Source organism: Corvus brachyrhynchos, unplaced genomic scaffold (genome assembly GCF_000691975.1).
Source record: "Corvus brachyrhynchos isolate BGI_N302 unplaced genomic scaffold, ASM69197v1 scaffold14, whole genome shotgun sequence".
Taxonomy (NCBI): domain Eukaryota; kingdom Metazoa; phylum Chordata; class Aves; order Passeriformes; family Corvidae; genus Corvus; species Corvus brachyrhynchos.
Window position 1 is genome coordinate 20286806 of NW_008239110.1, and position 18885 is coordinate 20305690.

The window sequence follows — 18885 nt, forward strand, 5'->3', positions numbered from 1 at the left end:
GGGAGCAGGGCACGAGGAGCTCTTATTACTAGACTGAATGAAAGGAAGATAAAAGATGATGCTTCACGAACAAATAAAGCAAAGTAGATACAGATATTTCCCACCTTCTTCTAGGTTTGACAACTCTTTCTCATTCCTGTATTTGAGCCATGGCCAGGGACGTGCTCTGCACTGTCCTGCAGGGTCATGCACAGTTGCAGCAAAGCAGCAGGAAAACAAAGGCGAGAGAACATGCAGTGGTGCACAGGGAGCAGAGTAAAGCCTTTTCTGTATGCACCAGAGAGAACCGTCATGCTGCTGGCACTGCACATGTCAGATTTCCTTTGTGTCTGAGACCCTGAATGAGCTGTGCTGACTGTAGAGCTCTGCTCCAGACTGTAGGAAAGAACATCAATGCCATTTTATTTGGCACCTGTAGTAAAGATGTGATGCAGGGAGTAGACATGGAAAATAAGCACTCTGCAGGTAATCTGTCCAGAATGGGATCAAGGCATGCTTGTGACAGCACGAATAAGCTTCCTCTGAGTTTGTGAAGCTCTTTGTCTCTTTAATTTTCTCAGGGGCGGGGGGGAAAGAAAAAACCTAAATTTCTTGATAACTTTCCCAGAAATAAAATCAATTTAAAAATAGCTTCACAGTCAGTATTTATTCTCACAGTCTGAGAAATGCAATGTGGAAGCTAAGATAAAGCAGCCTTTTCCTACAAATAAACAAATAATTTTCAAATGATAATGACTACATGAATTCCAGTTGCTGGAGGGGATGCTGATGATGAGATTGCAGCAGGATCCATGGCTGCATTCAAGGGAGAGCACTCTTGCTCACCAGCAGCCTCTGTTCAAGAAAAGTGCCCAGGCAGGTGGGTATCAACACACTGCTGGGGCACTGCAGCTCTTCAGGTGAGTTTTGTGTGCCATCTTGGGGGCATCTTTATTCATGGGGTCACCAGGAGGAAAGGAAGAAGGCTGGACATCAGTGGATGTGTTACGGGTTGTGTTTGTTATGCCTGGGCTGAGCAGTGGAGTTGTAAATGATTTCTTTGACAAAAATGAAAGTTCATTACAGACTGGCTTTGTTTTGATTAGGAAGAGCTGGGGGCCTATACCATAAGAGTAAATAAAGCTTATGGATTTGCCTGCTAGTTTGTTCACCTTGGAATTAGAGAGATTATATTCGAACTGGTTTTTAATTTCTGTGTTACCTTTTTTATTTTTTTTAGTCTTTTTAGGATTTACTCTGTATGTGCACAAAAAACTTTCCATGATGGTGGCCCTTCTACAAATTTTTTAGTGCTTGAAAGGAAGTTCCCATAGACCGTGTCTGTACTAGATGTTTGTCAGGATAAAAAAGCGTTGTGCTAACTTGTGTTGGGATGCAGAAGTTCATTACCTTCCCTTTTTTTTTTGTCCTTTCATATGCTTCATTTGGGAAAAAAACTACCCACAAAACATCTGTTTGGGGGTTGGTTTGTTCTTCAGACTGAAAAAATGTGTTTCCAAATAGAGTTGATTTTAATTAGATGGTTTAACAACACTTCTGTTGCTTTGTGAGTATATTGTTATCCCTTGTTTTATTATAAAAACTGTGGTTAGGGAAGTGACTTACTGCAAGTTCATAGAGAACAAATTGTGAGAAATGGGGAAAGTTGTATAAAAATGCTGATACAACATTCATTATGTAATAGAAGATGTTTCATGCAGTGTTTTTTTTGAATTTCAGTTATATGAGACTAAGACAAGAATCAGTTACCAATTTCAAGTTCCATTAACCTGGCAGCACCTCAGCTCCTTTTGGCAAATCATTTAACCTTCTCTGCTTCCTATCTAACAATTTAAATGGGAGATCTTATTTTATTTATTTCCCAGGTGTACTTGAAGTATTTAATTCATGTGTGTAAGTACTTTGATAATAATTTTATTTATAAGAAAAATACATAAATCTTTATTATATTATGGAAGGATATACGTTTGTAGGATAAAGACTGTGCTCTCTATCAGTTAACAAACTTTTGTTTGATTTCCTTTGACAACTAAATCTGTCTTGACAGCTTGTTAACGCGTGGTTCTCTATCAGTGAACAGAAACTAGGGTTTTAATATCTTCTTAGAGAAACTTTGAAAATCAGTACTGCCATAAGAGACTTAAGTCCCACATTCATGGCTAGAATTTTTTCTGTTCTCCTTACAGCTATTAGTGCTGTTAAGATGGCTTACAAAGGAGCTGGCTCTTCTGAATGCTTGAGTTTATCACAAGTCAGTAGCTTTCAGCCTTTTCCAAAGCATTTCTATGTTCCTCCATTTTCCAGGAGAAGTGTGAGCTCCAGCACAGGTTATTCAAGGCCTGCTTTTATTTGCAGCTTTGTGAAGACTTCTTAAAATAGTGGTTCGATAGACTAGAGGAGGGAAATTGCTGATCTAAGTAATACCCTTCTTTTTTTCTATTTTGTTCCTTGTCAGTGGGGACCACAGTACATTCTGGTGTGATTCTAGAGGACACACTGTATTGAACAGTGTGTATTGCCAGAGTTCCATGACGGAATTGTGACTCAGAATATCTGATTTACACAGACAATTTAATAATTTGGTGTCCTTGTATCCATCAAAGCTGGATCCATTCTGAACTTCCTGGGTTAGGACCAAACAGAAAGGAAAAGTTTTTGAATTCCTCAGCGCAGCTAAGATGGCATTGACCACGCATATCAAAGCAGTAATTTGTCTGGAAAGCAATGGGGTGAAACTCTGTAGGGTTAGAAAGCACCTACATCCAAAATTACAATATAAGGTGCTTCTTTGATTTGTCTATTTCTTGTTTGCCTCAGTCTGTCACAAAATAATGTATATTAAGTGATAAAAAGAGAAAATAATTTGTTTCTCCAAACGAGTGACTTGATAAAGTAGATATAGAAACTTGAACTAACGAGGTTAGAGATGCTCACAAGTCAAGGTTTGTACATGATGACAGTACAGTGATAGTGACTGATGCTGTTGGTGCCCACCACAGTTGATCATTCTTTGGGGACAAGCTTCCCAGGCTCTTCTTTCTGACACTTCCCATGATATCTACAGACCAGAAAGCTGAACTGCACCTGTGAAGTGTACATCCTAGCTTTTATTGTTTCCCAGTCCTGAAAACTAGCTTGTATCTGCTTAGATGGGATTAGCAAAGTATAGTCACCTCCTCTTCCACTTCTTTCCACTTCTGTTGTTTTGAGGTGGTTTCCAAAAATCTGATACCCTTTGGTATTATTTGGTATTATAAAGGTCATCACTGGCACTTAGTTTAAATCAAGTAATGAGACCAAGCCAGTTTGGCAATTTAACAGTTAAAAAGAAATAATTTTTAAGGAGTCCTTTGCTATAATACCTTTATGTTCTTTAGAAGCACTTCTTCCCATATTTATACACACACACATCATCTTTGCCTGATACGACATTTCCTAGGAAACTTTACTTACTCAGTATCAGTGGATCCAGTTAATTGTAACCAAGACGGCTGGTATGGCAGCAGTTTTATGTGCTTTTACTCACCACAGTTATACAATCTTTTTGGATTTTTCCACATTGTAATTTGCCATGAAATGATTGGATGATGCTCCTGATGTTCTTCTAGCATGGTGTGCTGAGAAGGGTAAAGTTTTTTGCATGTTGAGCACACACATTTGCTTCACATAGTCTACTGCTGCCACCATCTCCAGTTCCTGGGCTGTAATTGAGGTTTTCTCAAAGCTATGAAGCTTTTAACCAAAATGTCATTGTGAAGATCAGCAGCACAAAGTGGGACTTGCTCCCAGGGTTTGCAGAACAGCACTTCCAAAGAAACACTTGCTACAAAATAAACAGGTTTCAGAGGAAATGAACAGTGCCCTGTCCCTGAGCAAATACAAGGCAGCTGAGATGGGTCACCCAAGACCTCTCCCCTCCAAATACCACAAAACTTGCTCTGTTTTCAGCAGAAACTGAGCTGCTGGCACAGTTTGGACACCTCCTCTTTACCAGGAGACCCGAACACTGAACAAAGCAGGAGAATTATGTACCCATGAACATCAGATGCTTTAAATATTCCTGTTGCTGAAACAGCCCTTGAGAAAAATGCCTTTATCCTCTGGATTTATTCCTTCAGAGGCATGTTTCCAGCACTGTCTGATATACTGGACACTTTTCAAGAATGGGAACAGCCCTGGGAGCATCTGACATCAGGACTGAGCTGCAGGGAAGGATTTCTTCTGCATGAGGAGGTGATTTTGTACAAGAGGCAGTGAGCAAGAGTCCTCTGCCAGGGGTTCTGTTTAAAGCCCAGGGGGAAAAGGAAAATCAGGATGTAGGCCTTGGTCAAGGGAGCAATTACTTCTGCAAATGGATTTGAGTGGGCTGGGATGAAGGAAATGTTTTGGAACAAGTCACCTGGAATTTGTAGTTCTCATTTTTTTCTCTCCCCCTTCATTTCCCTCATGAATGGTTGTTTTTTTGAGGGTTTGTTTGGTTAAGTTGGGTTTCGTAGCTTTCATTTTTGTAGCATTTTGTTTATCAATAACCCTGTGTAGGGCAGAATACTCTGTGAAACATGGTGTGTTGTGGATTGTATAGAATATAGTGCACTCAACTAACACCATCTAACGTGCTACCTCAGAGAGGTGTATTTTTCAATTAAAATTTAATATATTGTTTCCACTATGCTGTTATCACGGGGACCATTTTCTTCTGCTTCAAGTGTGGTTTTATAAATTCTAAGATGAAAATGCGTTGAGAGAACTCTGCCAAGAGGAACTGCAGTCGTATATGTGAGTCATAAATATTTTACTTAATTGGGGAAATCGCTCATTCTTGTACAGATTACATCTATTCCTAAATATTTTATTTAATAGCTAGGAAAATCTCTTTTTTGGGTCTTTGGTGCTTCAGCACATCACTAATAGCAGCATTTGAGTTCCAGTGGTATTACACTGACTGATTCACCAAGAAAACCCTTTCTTCCTTTGGGATATGCACCCACAGATCTCTCCAAAAGCTGTACTGGACAGATGTGGACTATTATGTGGGTTTTGATTTTTCCCTAGGGTGCCCAGGAGATCACTTTTGGGTTCAGATCATTTCCACTCAAGATGACTAATTCGTTGGGTCCTGGTAATCCTTCAGAGCATGTAGCAGGGCACAAGTTGCTTCTGCCTAACTTGAGCACCTGGCAGCAAGGCCAACTAGGATTGTATAATCAATATTCAGTACTTTTGTAACTTCATCCAGATGCTGAGAGCAGAGGAGCAATGTCCATGCATTTTGTTGTTGTAAATCCTTTCACAAAAATTGAACAATTGCCAAGAATGTGTAAAACATCAAAGTAAGAGGCAATTATAATACAATAATTGATGCCAGATGGACTTCTACACCTGATATCAGTCAATATGCCAGTGAAAAAGTGCCGTTTATTGCAAGGAATACTACAGCATATGTCGGGATAGCATCAGCATCTTTTCAAACATTATTTTAACCATTTTGAAAGTTGCTAATGTGTTGAGTTTCTTGCTGTGGTTGTTCTTAGACATTGCAACAAGAGCCTTTTTTGTTAAAGATTTCCTGAGAAGGAAATATGATCTTCACTCTCCCTAACTCCTGTGGTCATCATCAGGTTTGGCAGAATTTCATTAAAACTTACAAGTAAGCCATTATTGAAACACTGACTAAAAATCATTGGTTAGCTGCTTTTAGAAACCCCTGTTATCTTCAGGCAACGAAAAACAATGAGATAATATTTTCTTAAACATTATGTAGCTATTAAAGTAAATTTTTAAAATACATTGCCATTTCCAAAGCTGAATTTATTAGTTTGTAAAGGTTGATATTTTTTGGAGGAAGCACAAGCTTGCCTCCACTGTGTATCTCCTTTTCCTAATATGAGATTTGGAGGTTTGTTTGCTTTTAAGAGGTGGTGAAAGGTCACTTGAGCATCAGTTCAGGCTTCGGTATGGTATTGTTCCCCTCTGTAATACATGGCGGGTGGATGAGATGAAAACTATATTGTGCATGTTTTGTTTTGGCCATTTTGTTCTGATGTTTTTCTTGTAATTATGGGGGGGTAAAATGCTGTTTTCTTAACTATTCTCTTTTGTTATTTTCATGTAATTTTATTTTTTTCCATCATTCAAAACCTGAGCTGCCTTTGAAGTGATAGAGCTCTGCAGATTGGAGGAATTTTCCAGTTCTGTGGAACAAACTTCAAGCTGATCCTGGAGATACTTAGTATACGCTGCCTAATTTTTCTGCACCCTTTTCAGTGCACACCGAGTGCCTCTGTGTCCTGTAGGACACTCCATTTTGAAGATGAAATAAGTGACTGCTCACTGGAAGTGTTTGTACAGTCACATGCTTCAGAGTGCTGTAGTCCTACCCACTGCCTTCATTGCATGGATAGTCTCATGAAATATTTCCAAGTATAGGTTTAAAATGGAGAGTGCAGAGACCATGAGGGATCCAGTAAAAAGATCTGCACACGCTTCTCCAGCCATGCAGTGCAGTGAGGTGACTGTTAATCTCTCTCTCCTGCTCCATGGATGCAATTCCCCAGGTGCCAGCTTCCAGTCTGTGGCCAGCACCACACGTGTAAGTGGGAATAATTGGCACTCAAGATAAAGCGCACCTAAAGGCAGGCAGGACTGGAGACCTGCAAGGATTTCTTCAGAAAATTCTTCCATTCACCTTTACATGCCCTGAGACTGACAGATGCACTGGAGGGGAGCAAATTTCTGGTGGTGGATCTGTCTTCCAGAGCTCTAACTCACACTAGGAAACATTATTGAAACCCTGAAGTGTAGCTCCTTCATGCCGTGCCTCAGGATTCCAACAAGTTCTGGCACGATGACCATAATGCATACAGGTTTACAGCACTATTTATAAATCTCTTGAGTTTCCTCTTGTATTGTTTCTTGCTGAGGGAGTGTGGGATGTGCAATTCATCCCATCAGATTTTATTGAGGAGTTATCCGCAGTCATGTGCATGCTGGATTCTCTTGAGAAACAACATCTGCTTTCTGCAGTATTTCAAGTTTGAAATGGTTGTGAGTTGTCATAGCTTGTTTAATTAACAAAAAAGATACAATTAAATAATGCAAGTTACTTGCATTTCTTGTCAAACACAGTATTAACTCCATAAGACACAGAATAGGGAGGTTTCCTCAATAAGCTATTTGCTGATTTTTCAGTATTTTCTAATCAGTTGTTTGCCATACTTTATGTAAGTACAGATTCCTCTGGTTTTCTTTCTCTCTTCAACAGAAACCATGTTATGCCTGTAAAACAGACACTTCTTGTCTTATAGGTGAAAAAGACACTAAACATGAGTTGGATGTGGTCCTCAGGACCATCTGCTTTGCAAATCGTGCCATTGTGCTGACCCTGTCAAGTCAATCTCATGTTCTATTAGGATCTTTTCATACAGATAAATTTAAAAAAATGTAGATACATATATGGATGGATACACACTTGAAGGCAAGATGTGTCAACCACTGATAGGTATTTGTATGATAAAAAAAGGAAGCTAAGCAGCATAGTTCCTCTTGGGACCATAACAAACCTGGCTAGCAGAGTCTTGGTGCTTGACTGTGTCCAACTGTTATGTAGCTCTTATGGCGAACTAAAATTACAAGTCAACACATAACTGTAATTTAAATGAAACTCAGTCACTCTTCCAGTAACAGTGGATATGTTTGTGGAGAGGGTGTGGAGCAGCACTTTCATATGACTTCCTTGAAAATAACTGGCATTCTCCATTTGTAAGGAAGCTCATTATGGTTTTTTTGTTCAGTCATGTAAGTAAACTTCTGGAGGATCATAAATGCCTAATATAACAGTAGCCTTCAGGCATTCTTAACTAAAACTGTACTTTATCTCTCACCAGCTGTGCATTTCCAGGAGCATAAATGATCCTTAGGATAAGCTGACTGTAAGACTTGCTGCTCTTGCCTCCTAAACACAGAGAGCCGTAGTAACAAATAGCATTGTATTTATCACATCATCTTTCTGCAGTTGATTTGCTCTCATGGATGTAGGGACAGTTGCACAGTTTGTAGATAAAATGGTCTGTTCCCACAAAACTAGTTCCTATTAATTCCTAAATTACTTGTATAACTTCTTTTTTCTTTTTTCCCTGCATAAAGCATTCATATGAGTTGCATTAAGCCTTGGGGTACCAAGCTTATGCTTTATATTTTCCTTCTCCCAGGAAAAGTCTGATAGTAGCAGTTTTGTTCGAGTTAAGTACTGATTATTTCAGCTATCTAAATCCAGTTTGTGATTTTCAGTGGATAATGTGCTGTCATTCTCTGCTTCCTACGCTGTTCTTTCTCACAGCCACGCTGTGCAATGTTGCACAGCTACCCATCTATAACCCAAATGTTGTTACATTAGCGTGGAGAGTTGTGCTGATCTCTGGGCAATATATAGAGGATGGATATTTTATGAGATGCCCAGCAAGCTGCTGTATGGCTATAAATTTCTGTGGGTTTTTCTCGTGCTGTACATACCTGCCAATTACCAAAGTGATTTACATTTTAAGCATATTTTCTCTTTCGTTGTTCACTCTCCTTTTTTCAAGTTTTAGAACTGGAGTAGTTTTTAGTGAGTAGTTACCTCAGAAAGCCTTGGAGAGGTGGAGATAGTCTGCTCTGCACTGTGCAGGTACGGTATGTGCTACAGCCACAGGGTGGTTGGCTTTCCCCCTCCATGCACAAAAATCTGGGCTCTGGTGGCTGAGGTCAGGGAGAGGAATGCCTCTGGATCATGCCTGCTGGAGTAAAGACCAGCCTGTGAACTCACTCATTAATGCCTTCATTCAGCATCATGGAAAATGGTGAGAGGGGAAGAGGATCATCCTGAGCCTGCGGCCATGTGGAAAGCCAGTCAGGTGAAGCCTTGCTGCAGCCTTGCAGCAGACTGAGCCCTCTTTTCTTTCCTGCCTTTGTGATTGAAGGAGAGAAGTCGAGGGCTAGAGAGGGTATAATCAGTAGTAATCTCCTCAGCCAGCCAGCCATCTCCTCCTATTGACCTTGAAGTAATGAAAAAGGGATAGATTCTTCTTCATGTTACCTCTGTGTGTCCAGATAATGAGACCAGAGAGTAATGATCATAAATCTACATAGCTTTGCCTGTTTGAAAGTCTGGGCCATAGGAAAAATGACAGTACATAGTTTATTTTCAGTCTGCAATTCACCTAAGTATTTGTCCCAAAGTGTTTCTTCTGGAGGCTTTTTTTTTTGCCTTGTACTTCATTTTATGCAGCAGTGGTTTTAATTCAAATGAGCCTATTCCCTTTTGTTGAATTCATTTTTCAATATGAGAATAGTTGTATTTCCCAAACCAGCAATAAACTGGTTCAATATTTGCATTTTTTTAAATGTAATAGTTTTTCATTAGTTAATATCGTAGAGTTATACTGGTGTAGAACTGTGCCTGTGAAAGAAAAAAACAAGTCCAAAGTACAAAATACATATGTAGGACTTGTATTTAATATTTCTTTAAAAAAAAAAAAAAAAAGTAAAAAATAACTTGGAATTTGGGAGTTTACTTTCAGATGTTGAACTGCCATACACAAAGTAACCAGAAAGTTGTCTTTGGCAATTTGTTCATTCCCCTCCCAGTGAGATGTAATTCCTTAAGGCAGTTCCTTGTCAAACATTAACTTAGAAACTGGAAGGAATCTGAGACAGAAAATAATTAAGTAACCCTAATGATGTAGTAGTCCAACTACTGTGGCCAATGGGTAAAGGATAGTAGCAAGGTGTTTTAGCACTTAGTTACATACAAGGCAGTGCCTGCCAATAAATGATGTAACGCAGTCAGAGGCAGGGTTCGGTCAATGCAAACTGACAGTTTTGTCTTTCAATCCTACTACGTACGATAACAAAACATCAGGAAGGACTATATTTAAAAACAGAGGAAATGTACTGAGCCACTAGAAGAGCTTGTTGCATTGTTTTTCCTCTGAGCTAGATCTCAAGGGAGATGAGGGCTGCACCAGTACCGAGCCCCCCAGGCACCTTTCCCCCTTCTCAGTGTGGGATTAACCTCTGAAATGGCAGCAGCATTCTTTCTCTGGAGTAAACAGGACTGTGCTGGAGGGGTCTTACATTTTGCTTGTATTCCCATGATTGAGTCATTACATGAGTGTTCGGAGCAAAGCTGAAGCGTAAGGGAGATCCTGACCCTCGCAATGAATATGCAGCTTATCAGGTTGACAGAATCAAACACAGTCCGACCCAGAGCGAGGGGAGTCTGTAAGTCTGGCACTCTGGAGCAGCTAGGATGGTGGTCATAAGTTTTTCCTCTTTCCAGGACAATTACCCTGTTGGAGCTTGCCTTTGGCCAGAGAAAACACTGTAGCTGAGCTGTGCTTCTTGGGGAATTAGGGTGGATAGAGGGAGGAAGTTGACTGGCTCTGAGCTCTCTGCTGGAGAGCTGGAGGTGATGGCTGGCCACAGTGCACTCTGGCTGCTCCCCTGGTGCAGCCTGGGGCCTGGTGGTGATCTGGTCATCTGATAAGCAGATTTAGTTCCTACCTAACCCAGATTTAGTTCCTACCTAACCTACCAACCCTGACCACAAAAACATGCATTGACATCAGTTCAGTGTGTTGAATAAGGTTGGTTGCAGTAAGATGAGTGCCAGAGCCAGCTCCAAGGGGGAATCATCCTAGGGGTTCCCCGGGTGAAACTGTCCCTTTTCAGCATGAAGACATACCCAAATCTGACCTTTTATGTATGTTATTGTGTTTGGAGTGTTTCTTGTACTCAAGCCAGTGTAATTTTTTTTTTCTACACAGCCATGTTTGAAGGTTACCTCCTGTGGTCAGGTTAAGTACCAGTTTTAATGAACTCTGCTGACTTGCCCCAGTGAAAAGTTTGTTCCTCAAAATCTAGCAAATAAGTTTTAATGCTTAAAGACTCTCAGCCAACAAACAGTCAAGCTAAGTTGAATTCCAGGTTTGTTTTCAGAGATGGTAAGGTCTTTCATCAATTTAAGTATTAATATAGGGCCTATTATAGCAGGGCCATTCTCCACTTTCTCCACTTACAAGGGTAAGATATCAGAAGAGTTTAAGGAGTCATTAAGCCCAAATGCTATTTTTAGAGTTCCTTGAATTAGTGGAAATACAGTGAGATATTCAGGGTGTGAATCCAAAGTGACCCAAGTTGATCCAAACTGGCCCTGTTTTAAAACTGCCCCACAGGCACAGCCTTTACCCTGTGCCAGTGGTGGCTCTGGGAATGGGGAAGCCCTTCCTGGATTAAGGGGCTGAAACAGGAGAAAATGAAGCAGATCAAAAACCAACATTATTTTGCCATACCTGCTCTCCAGACATCTCCTTTGCAAGGGAGAAGCAAGGAGTCCTGAGGCAGGGAGTTAGGAAATTGGCAAACCTCTGTTTTAAAGGGGTTTAAGCTATTTTGGACCAGCACCTCAAGATTTCCATGTCAGTCATGTGCCTTTAATTGCTGCTAAAAATGCCAGTTTGAAATAATAGTGTAAGTAGCCTGAGCAGACCTGTAGGTAACTGTGTAATTTAACTCCATGAAACTATTGAGATGTTTAAAAGTATGCAGATGCTAGTGTCTTATGCTAGATCAGGATCTTAATTATGCACAGTTTGAGATAATTGGGTTGCTTTAGCTTTGTATCTCAACCTGTTAATTCTAACTACTAAATTAGGATTCAACTGTAATTCCTGTATGTTTAGTAGAACTATTGCAATTTGCTCCTGACATTAGGTAAGCGTTGTGATTAATTCTGCCTCTGTATTCTGGTTTTCTGTGGGAGAGGTCTGAGTGCAGTACATTCATATCACCAGGTAAATTCAGACAATTACATCTTTGCCCTTTGCTGTGTGATTTTTTTTTTTTTTCAGGAGATAAAAATGGATAAATGTTCTGGATAAATATTTTGAGGAACAAGCAAGTCTCAAAGGGTGTTCATTTTGTTACAGAATTTATTCTTAGGTTGCTGTGCTAGCCTGTATTTTGTGGCTTTTGTTTTCTCTTTCTTGTCTTAGAAGCTCATACTTAAAAATTCATCAAAGAAGTACCAAGTTTGACTTTTTTAACAGAAAATGTGGTAAAGATCACATCTGTAGTGGAGCCTGTGTTGAACAATCCAGCCTTTCTCTTAATCTAAGGTTTACATGCAAGGCTAGACTGATTATCTGCTTACAGGTGCAGGAGTATAACTGAATGTGTTTGTTTCTACAGATGAGCACCATGCCAGGACTGCCCACAAGGCCGTGCTTCTATGACATTGACCTTGACCCCATCACAGAGCAAGTGAAAGGATTGTTTTGAGAGTGATGTCCAAATTCAGGTCGGTCAACAGCCTTTATTTTCCTGTTCCAGCTCAAGGGAGGATGTTTGTCCCTAGTATGTGTATAAGAAAGGTTGTCAGGAGTTTATCTAGGCTCTAGTTTCAGTAAGGATTTCACACACTTTGGGGGTATATTTCATAATGTGCACTTTATCACATGGGTTTCTCATTTGCTGAATGGTGACTGGCACTTTGCTGGTGTCCACTAACGGTGCCTTTTGGATTTCCTGGCACTGTCAGTTTGGCATCAGGAGGAGCCAGCTCTGCAACTGTACCACTCTTGGCTGTGGAAAAAAGCCAGTCTGAAGAAACCATGCCAGCTTACTCACCTCAAAAGAAGTACTCTTTGATACTACAGTCACGTGGCAGTGTGTGTGTCATCACGTAGATATCAGGGAAGATACTTCTCAGTTTGTTCATGAGCTCTGCTTTGTTTTTTCATGTTTTGTTTTCATAACTGCTGTCGTCTGTCTCAAATGGTAATAAGCATTTCAGGAATACAAAGCTGTCCTCTTAGCCTTTTTTTTTCATGCTGGATTCTCTCCCTTTTCCTCGAAGGTTGCAGTTCCCCCACCACCCCCTCCCCTTCTCTAAGTACTTAATCTTCTTGGTGTCCTGCTTTAATTTTGTGCAGCACATGTTCCTCACTTAAAAATACAAGATGTTATGAAAATATTTCATGCTACTCCATTTTAACCTTTTAACATAATAAGTGGAGTAAGAGAGAATGTAACCCTGACTGAAACAAACCATGTGTGCCTGTGATGGGATTCTCTTCTTTCATCACTTAGCTCTCTGCCCCAATAGATTGGTCTGGAGAGCAAAAAGGTTTTTCTTTTTTAAGACAGAACAACACTATTACTGTGAGCCAACAGGACTGTGATGGGACCCCAGATCAGCCACAGCTTTGAGGTAGATGTGCCCAGGTGCTTCAGCCCTGCTTTAGCAATCCTTGCCTACCGTGGATTGAGAGAAAGGGCTTTCATTTTCTGTTTCTGTGTTTTGATGGATTGTTTGGAGGAGGGGAGAGGTCTGCACAACCCAACCAGACCAAGTGAACTGTTCACTTGCCCACATGTGAATGCCACAAGATTCACATCTAGTGAGAGCAGATTCTGCCAGTTTGTGTGTGCCAGTCAAGACAAGTAAAAAGCACTTAGCTTGAAAGTTAACCTGCATGCACAGGTAATTACTGCTCTGTATGCAAACCATGCCTGAATATTCTGTGGCTGGGTAGTGTTACACATACCACTCCTTGGCATATATCCCATTTTTGTTACTGATACACATGGTATGTCTGACAGCTTCATGCATACATATTGATTCATCATGTGTCAGCCATGTAATTGCTTCTGAATCATTTGAAATTACTGTAGAATCCTAATGTAAAATCTATATGCAGATTCACATAGCCTGCTTAATTGGGTGTTTATTGCCTAGTCTTACACAAATCCATCCAAACCAGGGACTGATGAGATTGGAAGAACAACAGTAATTAAGCAGACAAAATACTCCATTCCAGCTGTGAAGGCCTTTCATTGGAAGCTGTGCATGAAATGAAAATGTTAAACTTGGCTTTTAGTCAGTGATGGTGTTTTGTCAGATGTAAAAAGAAATGCTAATGAAGTCATGGAAGCATAAGAGTCAGGTAGGAAATAACACACATATCCAATGATTCATTAAGTTTAAGCCTTTAAAGAAAAAACCAGCTTGATCATATATATTTTTCATCAATATAGGCACATACCTGTGTTCCTACCTTTAACAATCTAAATAAATGCCTTGAGACTGTGGTAATACCCAGTGAGCACCACACAAGGTAGTCAAGTGTTCATTAGCTCTAAAGTTCATCTGGTTCATGTGCTAGATTTGTACATTGCTAATTTTGGAAAAAGAGAGAAATAATATTCCCATGTAGTCTTTACTCCCAACTTTCTGTAGAGAAGTTTTGTAGCATCCTTTGTTTTCACACGTTCACTGAAGTGAACCCACACTGTAGGTGATACTACACTTTGAGATCTTTGTGGGTTTGTTTCTGTGATGGCAGATTGAGGGATTTTTTTATTTAATTTGAATTCTTCAGCATTTTAGTGTATGATGTAATATTACTAATAATATGGTGTTGTGCCAGCTCATTAGTACTGATTCAGATCTTTAAGACATTTTAATTGAAAAATATTTAGAGATTTGTGGAAGAGCTGCAGATGTTTCATTATAAACATGCCTGCAGAGCTGAGAACAGTTGTTTTATTGTGCAGTTAATATCCTCCTCTGCAATGCATATCTTCATCAGACCTGCAAAAGACATACAGGCAGAAGTTCCTGCTTCTCGGGATCCTCTGTGAGGTTCTGGCTGAGCTGAAACACTGGGTATCATTAGCCACTCTGATTTTTCTCTACCACTTCACACCAGTCATTTGAATATGCTCTAAAAGTCATAGAATCAAAAACCTTATCATAAAAGTCAACTCTGTTTTTCTCTGTTGACAAATAGCCAACATATGGACACACAGTATTGCAGTCTCTCTGTAGGAGCCACACGATCTATCAAAAAAATGAAACATTAGTACACAGAAATTAACCCAAAGGAATTTGGCTAGTCCTTCATCACTGGCCACTGTCCTATTTAAATTATACTGCCCAACTCATACACTGAGAAAGTGGAAATTGTTTCCTTAGGAGCTGTCTGTAGAAAGCACCAGTCAGAATAAGACTTACATGGAGACAAGTCTGCCAAAAGGAAGAAATTTAAAGAAATAAAAAAAAAGAAGTAATATTTGCACAGTGAGGGGAAGTCACAAACTGGACCTGCACAAGTAAAGTCTGTTAAGGACCCTTGTGAGTTCTAAGGATCCCTCTAATTTAATCAGTGGCAGTAGGTGCCTGCTCTTACTGTGCCAGTTTGGTTCTCTGAGTATCTGGGTTGATGGTAATGGGGGGAAATTGTCCTGCTCAGTTGGTTGTGATTTCATAGGACTGCCACTATCCACGGTGTCTGATGTATTCTCTCATTCTTGTCCTCTTCAAAACTGGCAGAGCATTGGAATGATTTTAATACACAGCATGAACACTTTGCTGCCCCCAGAGCTCTGCCTTTGAGCATCTTCATGGCCATAAAGAAGTCCATGAGGGCAGGACACCAAAACTGATGTTCTAAAATTACAAACTATTTGTTAGATGTTTTCATCTTAATTTATTCAGATATGAATAAAAAGTGTTTTAAGACCTTTCCTTTGCATCCACAAAACTGATCCTATGAACAAAAAAATTACTTCTTTTAGTCTCATTCCAGTCTCATTCCACAGTATTGACTTTCAGTCAGCAGCAATTACTACAGTAATGTGCAGTCTGAAGCCTGTATCATGCTGGAATACGAGTACAGATTTTTGTTTCTCACCTAGTAGGGCTACACAGATAATAAACAGGAGGTGCATATGGCATAACTATACATTTTTGTTAATTATGGTTAAGGCAAAAATATCCCATTTCACTGAAGCACTCATTTTAGGTTGTGATGCCTTTTTTGTTTCTTTAAAGAAAGCAAAGATATCTTGTTTCAATGTATAAATTTCTTATCTTTGTCATTTCAGAAGCCTGAAAATTAAGAACTGCAACTTTCCTGTTTCCTGCAAGTAAGAGACAAAAAATGAATCTGAAATATTCCTGTAATGTGTCTCTGGAGGAATGTCAAGATAGACCAAAGAGCAAAAGTTTACTCTTTCTTCAAACTAGTTTTTATGATGAAATATAGCTGTAAGGTTAAAAAAACCAAAAAACCCCAACCCAGCAAGCTAAAGTTTTACTCGCTGTCATGCAGGAAGCTCTCTACTGGGGCTTACGCTTGTTTGTGGATAAAATGACATTGAAAAAGAGCAGTTTTTCAACTCAGAGTTTTTGTCTTTTCTCAGAGGAGTGTACAGAAGTATTTCCTTTATCTTGGCTATCTAAAAACTTGCATAAACATGATTATGCAGTGTGACCAAACCTATTTCTCTCTGAAAAGTACACTTTTGCTCCTGGCATTCAAGAGCTGAAACTACACACAGATTAACTGCACATTTTTGAGTTATCATCAAGTGTTGCTCTGGATGCATTTGGGCAACAGCCAAGCTTCAAGCAAGGAAGATATTAAACAGAGAAAGAACAGAGCATGTATTTTGTAAAAGGTTTTTAATGTATAATTTGTTTCCTTGTTGGGCAAAGATCTTTTGAAACACTTAAGCCATAGCTGTCTTGTATCCATAGGTCTGTCTTTATCCGAAGCATGTGTTACAGGCTGTCCGGTTGATTATGTGCTTGTTGTGGCGAAGCTGGTTGTTCAGACAGGGCACTGCTCCTTCTGAAGCACTGTTTTGCTCCCGTTCATGGCTAATGAAGCCTCCTGCTGTGCTGGCTCCCGACCTAGAGTTTTTCCCTGACAGTACACAACGGCCCAGTAACAACAGAGGAATGTCCATCAAGCAGGGATGCAACAGGGCACAGCTTGTTTCTGCTTCATTTTACAGGTTTTAACGACCATACTTGTAAACGTGGAGGGCATTTCCATTTGAAGAGGGTATTCAAACAAATTGAATTGCAAACCATGTGCTTTAATTTGTCTCAGTAACTTTATTTTCCTGGTTTTTCCTAAACCTGTAGCAAAACAAGCCTTAGGCACAGGATACTGCCTTTAACTTTCCAAGCTGCTACTCCTCAGGAAACTCTCGCTGACTGACTGTTGGTTCCTTCAATAACAAAAAATGCGACAGAACAATAGGGTGAATCGAGACAATAGGCCATTGTTTTTTTAGGTAAAAAGCGGTGAAATAATGATGAGAGAGTTTATTTTCCTGATGACGTTTTCCATCCTGTCGCTTTGCTCTGCTTACGCACATCTGCATGTTATGGGCTTTTGCAGTGTAGCCTTGGTTCCCTTCTACAGAGCCACATTTGGAGACTTAATTATCTCAGGAACTCTGTAGTAATTGAGGGGTTTGTTTTGGTTTTTATAATCATGCTTCGTTATTTATAAACTCAAAACTATAATTATGGACAGTAGAGCAAACTGGGGACAATTAATTGTCTGTGCCTTCCTTGGAGGAGCATGGAAAGGTCTGCTGACTCCATTTCAGTGCTATTCATAGCATGGTCCTCCAGCACCGTGGGGATTGCTGTGAAGATAAATTTAAACGTAAAAACTAGAGCAATTTAATATTTTATCCTTACTAGATGATAGAGCTCATAACAGCCCAGACTGTGGGTGCTTTAATTACACTGGGGCATGACAAACATGGTAAGTAGAAAGTAAGACTCAAGCTCTCGGAGCTGCTGGGAAGAGAGATTTCTTATATTTTCTATTAAATTGTGCCACAAAATACAACTCAATGCTATTCATACACACAACAGTGTTGTAAATTAGCCTTGCACACACTGATCTATCTAGTTGAGAAATAGCCAAAGAGTTTTGGAAGAAAGTAAGTGTGGTTTCAAGACCTAGTTTTCCTAGTAGTTTCCTTACAAGAAAAATAATGACGTTTTTCCCTCCATTTTGTCCAGAGAAGTTCAGAAAATACATAATCGTGCCTTTCTAGGAGTCACTGTGGTTCCCCTGCAGGTGCACTGGAATTGTCCCTATGCAGTGTGGCATACTAAATGTGGCACTAGCTGATTGCCTGTGAAGCTTCTGTATGGATGTGGATGTTTGAGCAACAAGTTTTATAAGTCATCTCAAACTGCTGTTTGATAGCTTCTATAGTGTTGTCTCCATATTATCCCTTCAGGCCACACGCACTGGAACCATTTATCTGACCCATCAGTCTCTCCCTAAAACACCATTCCAGCTCATTTAGTTGAGAGTTGACAAACATCCTGTAATTTTTCTACTGTCATGTGCACAGGATTTGATATATTGTTTAGCTAGCTTTAGGAAAGCTGAAATGGCCCACTTGTGTTTTGTTGTAGCTTTTCCCGCACCCCGTCTAGTTAACTAGCTCCAAAATCTCTCAAGCTACTGCATTTTTGGTTCTTTGTCATGATCCAAAGGGATTGAGCTATTGGCCACCAGCTGAGCTGCAGAAACTGCCACAGTATCTTCCCTGGGGCCACCATGATTCTGAGGCCTTCATCCCAAAGAGTTTAACATGAAAACTTTTAAGTTCAGTCTTACTGGTAGGTGTACTTGTTACATGGATGCGACTGCGGCTGTGGGACTCCCGCCTTTGGATCTTCTCTGAGCAATGTCGTCACATGGCAGAACCACAGCTTTATAAGGCAGCTTGCCAAGCTTCTCCCTGCGTCTGCTGAAGTGTGTTTAGCACCATGCAGTTGTTTATTATCAGAAGATCTGCTTTTTGTAGTGACTGAATACTTTGTTATTGCTACTGCTGAACTAATTCTGTAATGACATTGAAATACTTCAGAATACATGCAACAGTTTCTTCATTTGTAGTTTAAAAGTCAAGTTTCCAGAATTTCAGTTGCCATGAGCATGAAAATAAAGTCTGTGTGCTAGCATTTAGTTTGCACAAGTGGTGCCTGTCTGAATTCATTAATAAAATACATCCATTATTTAA

The 18885-nt window shown here is 39.9% G+C and overlaps 1 protein-coding gene across 1 annotated transcript in view; it reads left to right on the top strand.

Moving 5' to 3' along the window:
* The window catches only part of MTHFD1L (methylenetetrahydrofolate dehydrogenase (NADP+ dependent) 1-like), a 148382-nt gene extending 129497 nt beyond the window's left edge, over positions 1-18885 (top strand). Inside the window, exons 27-28 of the mRNA XM_017739428.1 lie at positions 12226-12334; positions 15925-18885. Of these exons, the coding sequence (XP_017594917.1) occupies positions 12226-12315 (90 nt within the window). The 3' untranslated portion in view covers positions 12316-12334; positions 15925-18885. The remainder of the gene's footprint in view (positions 1-12225; positions 12335-15924) is intronic.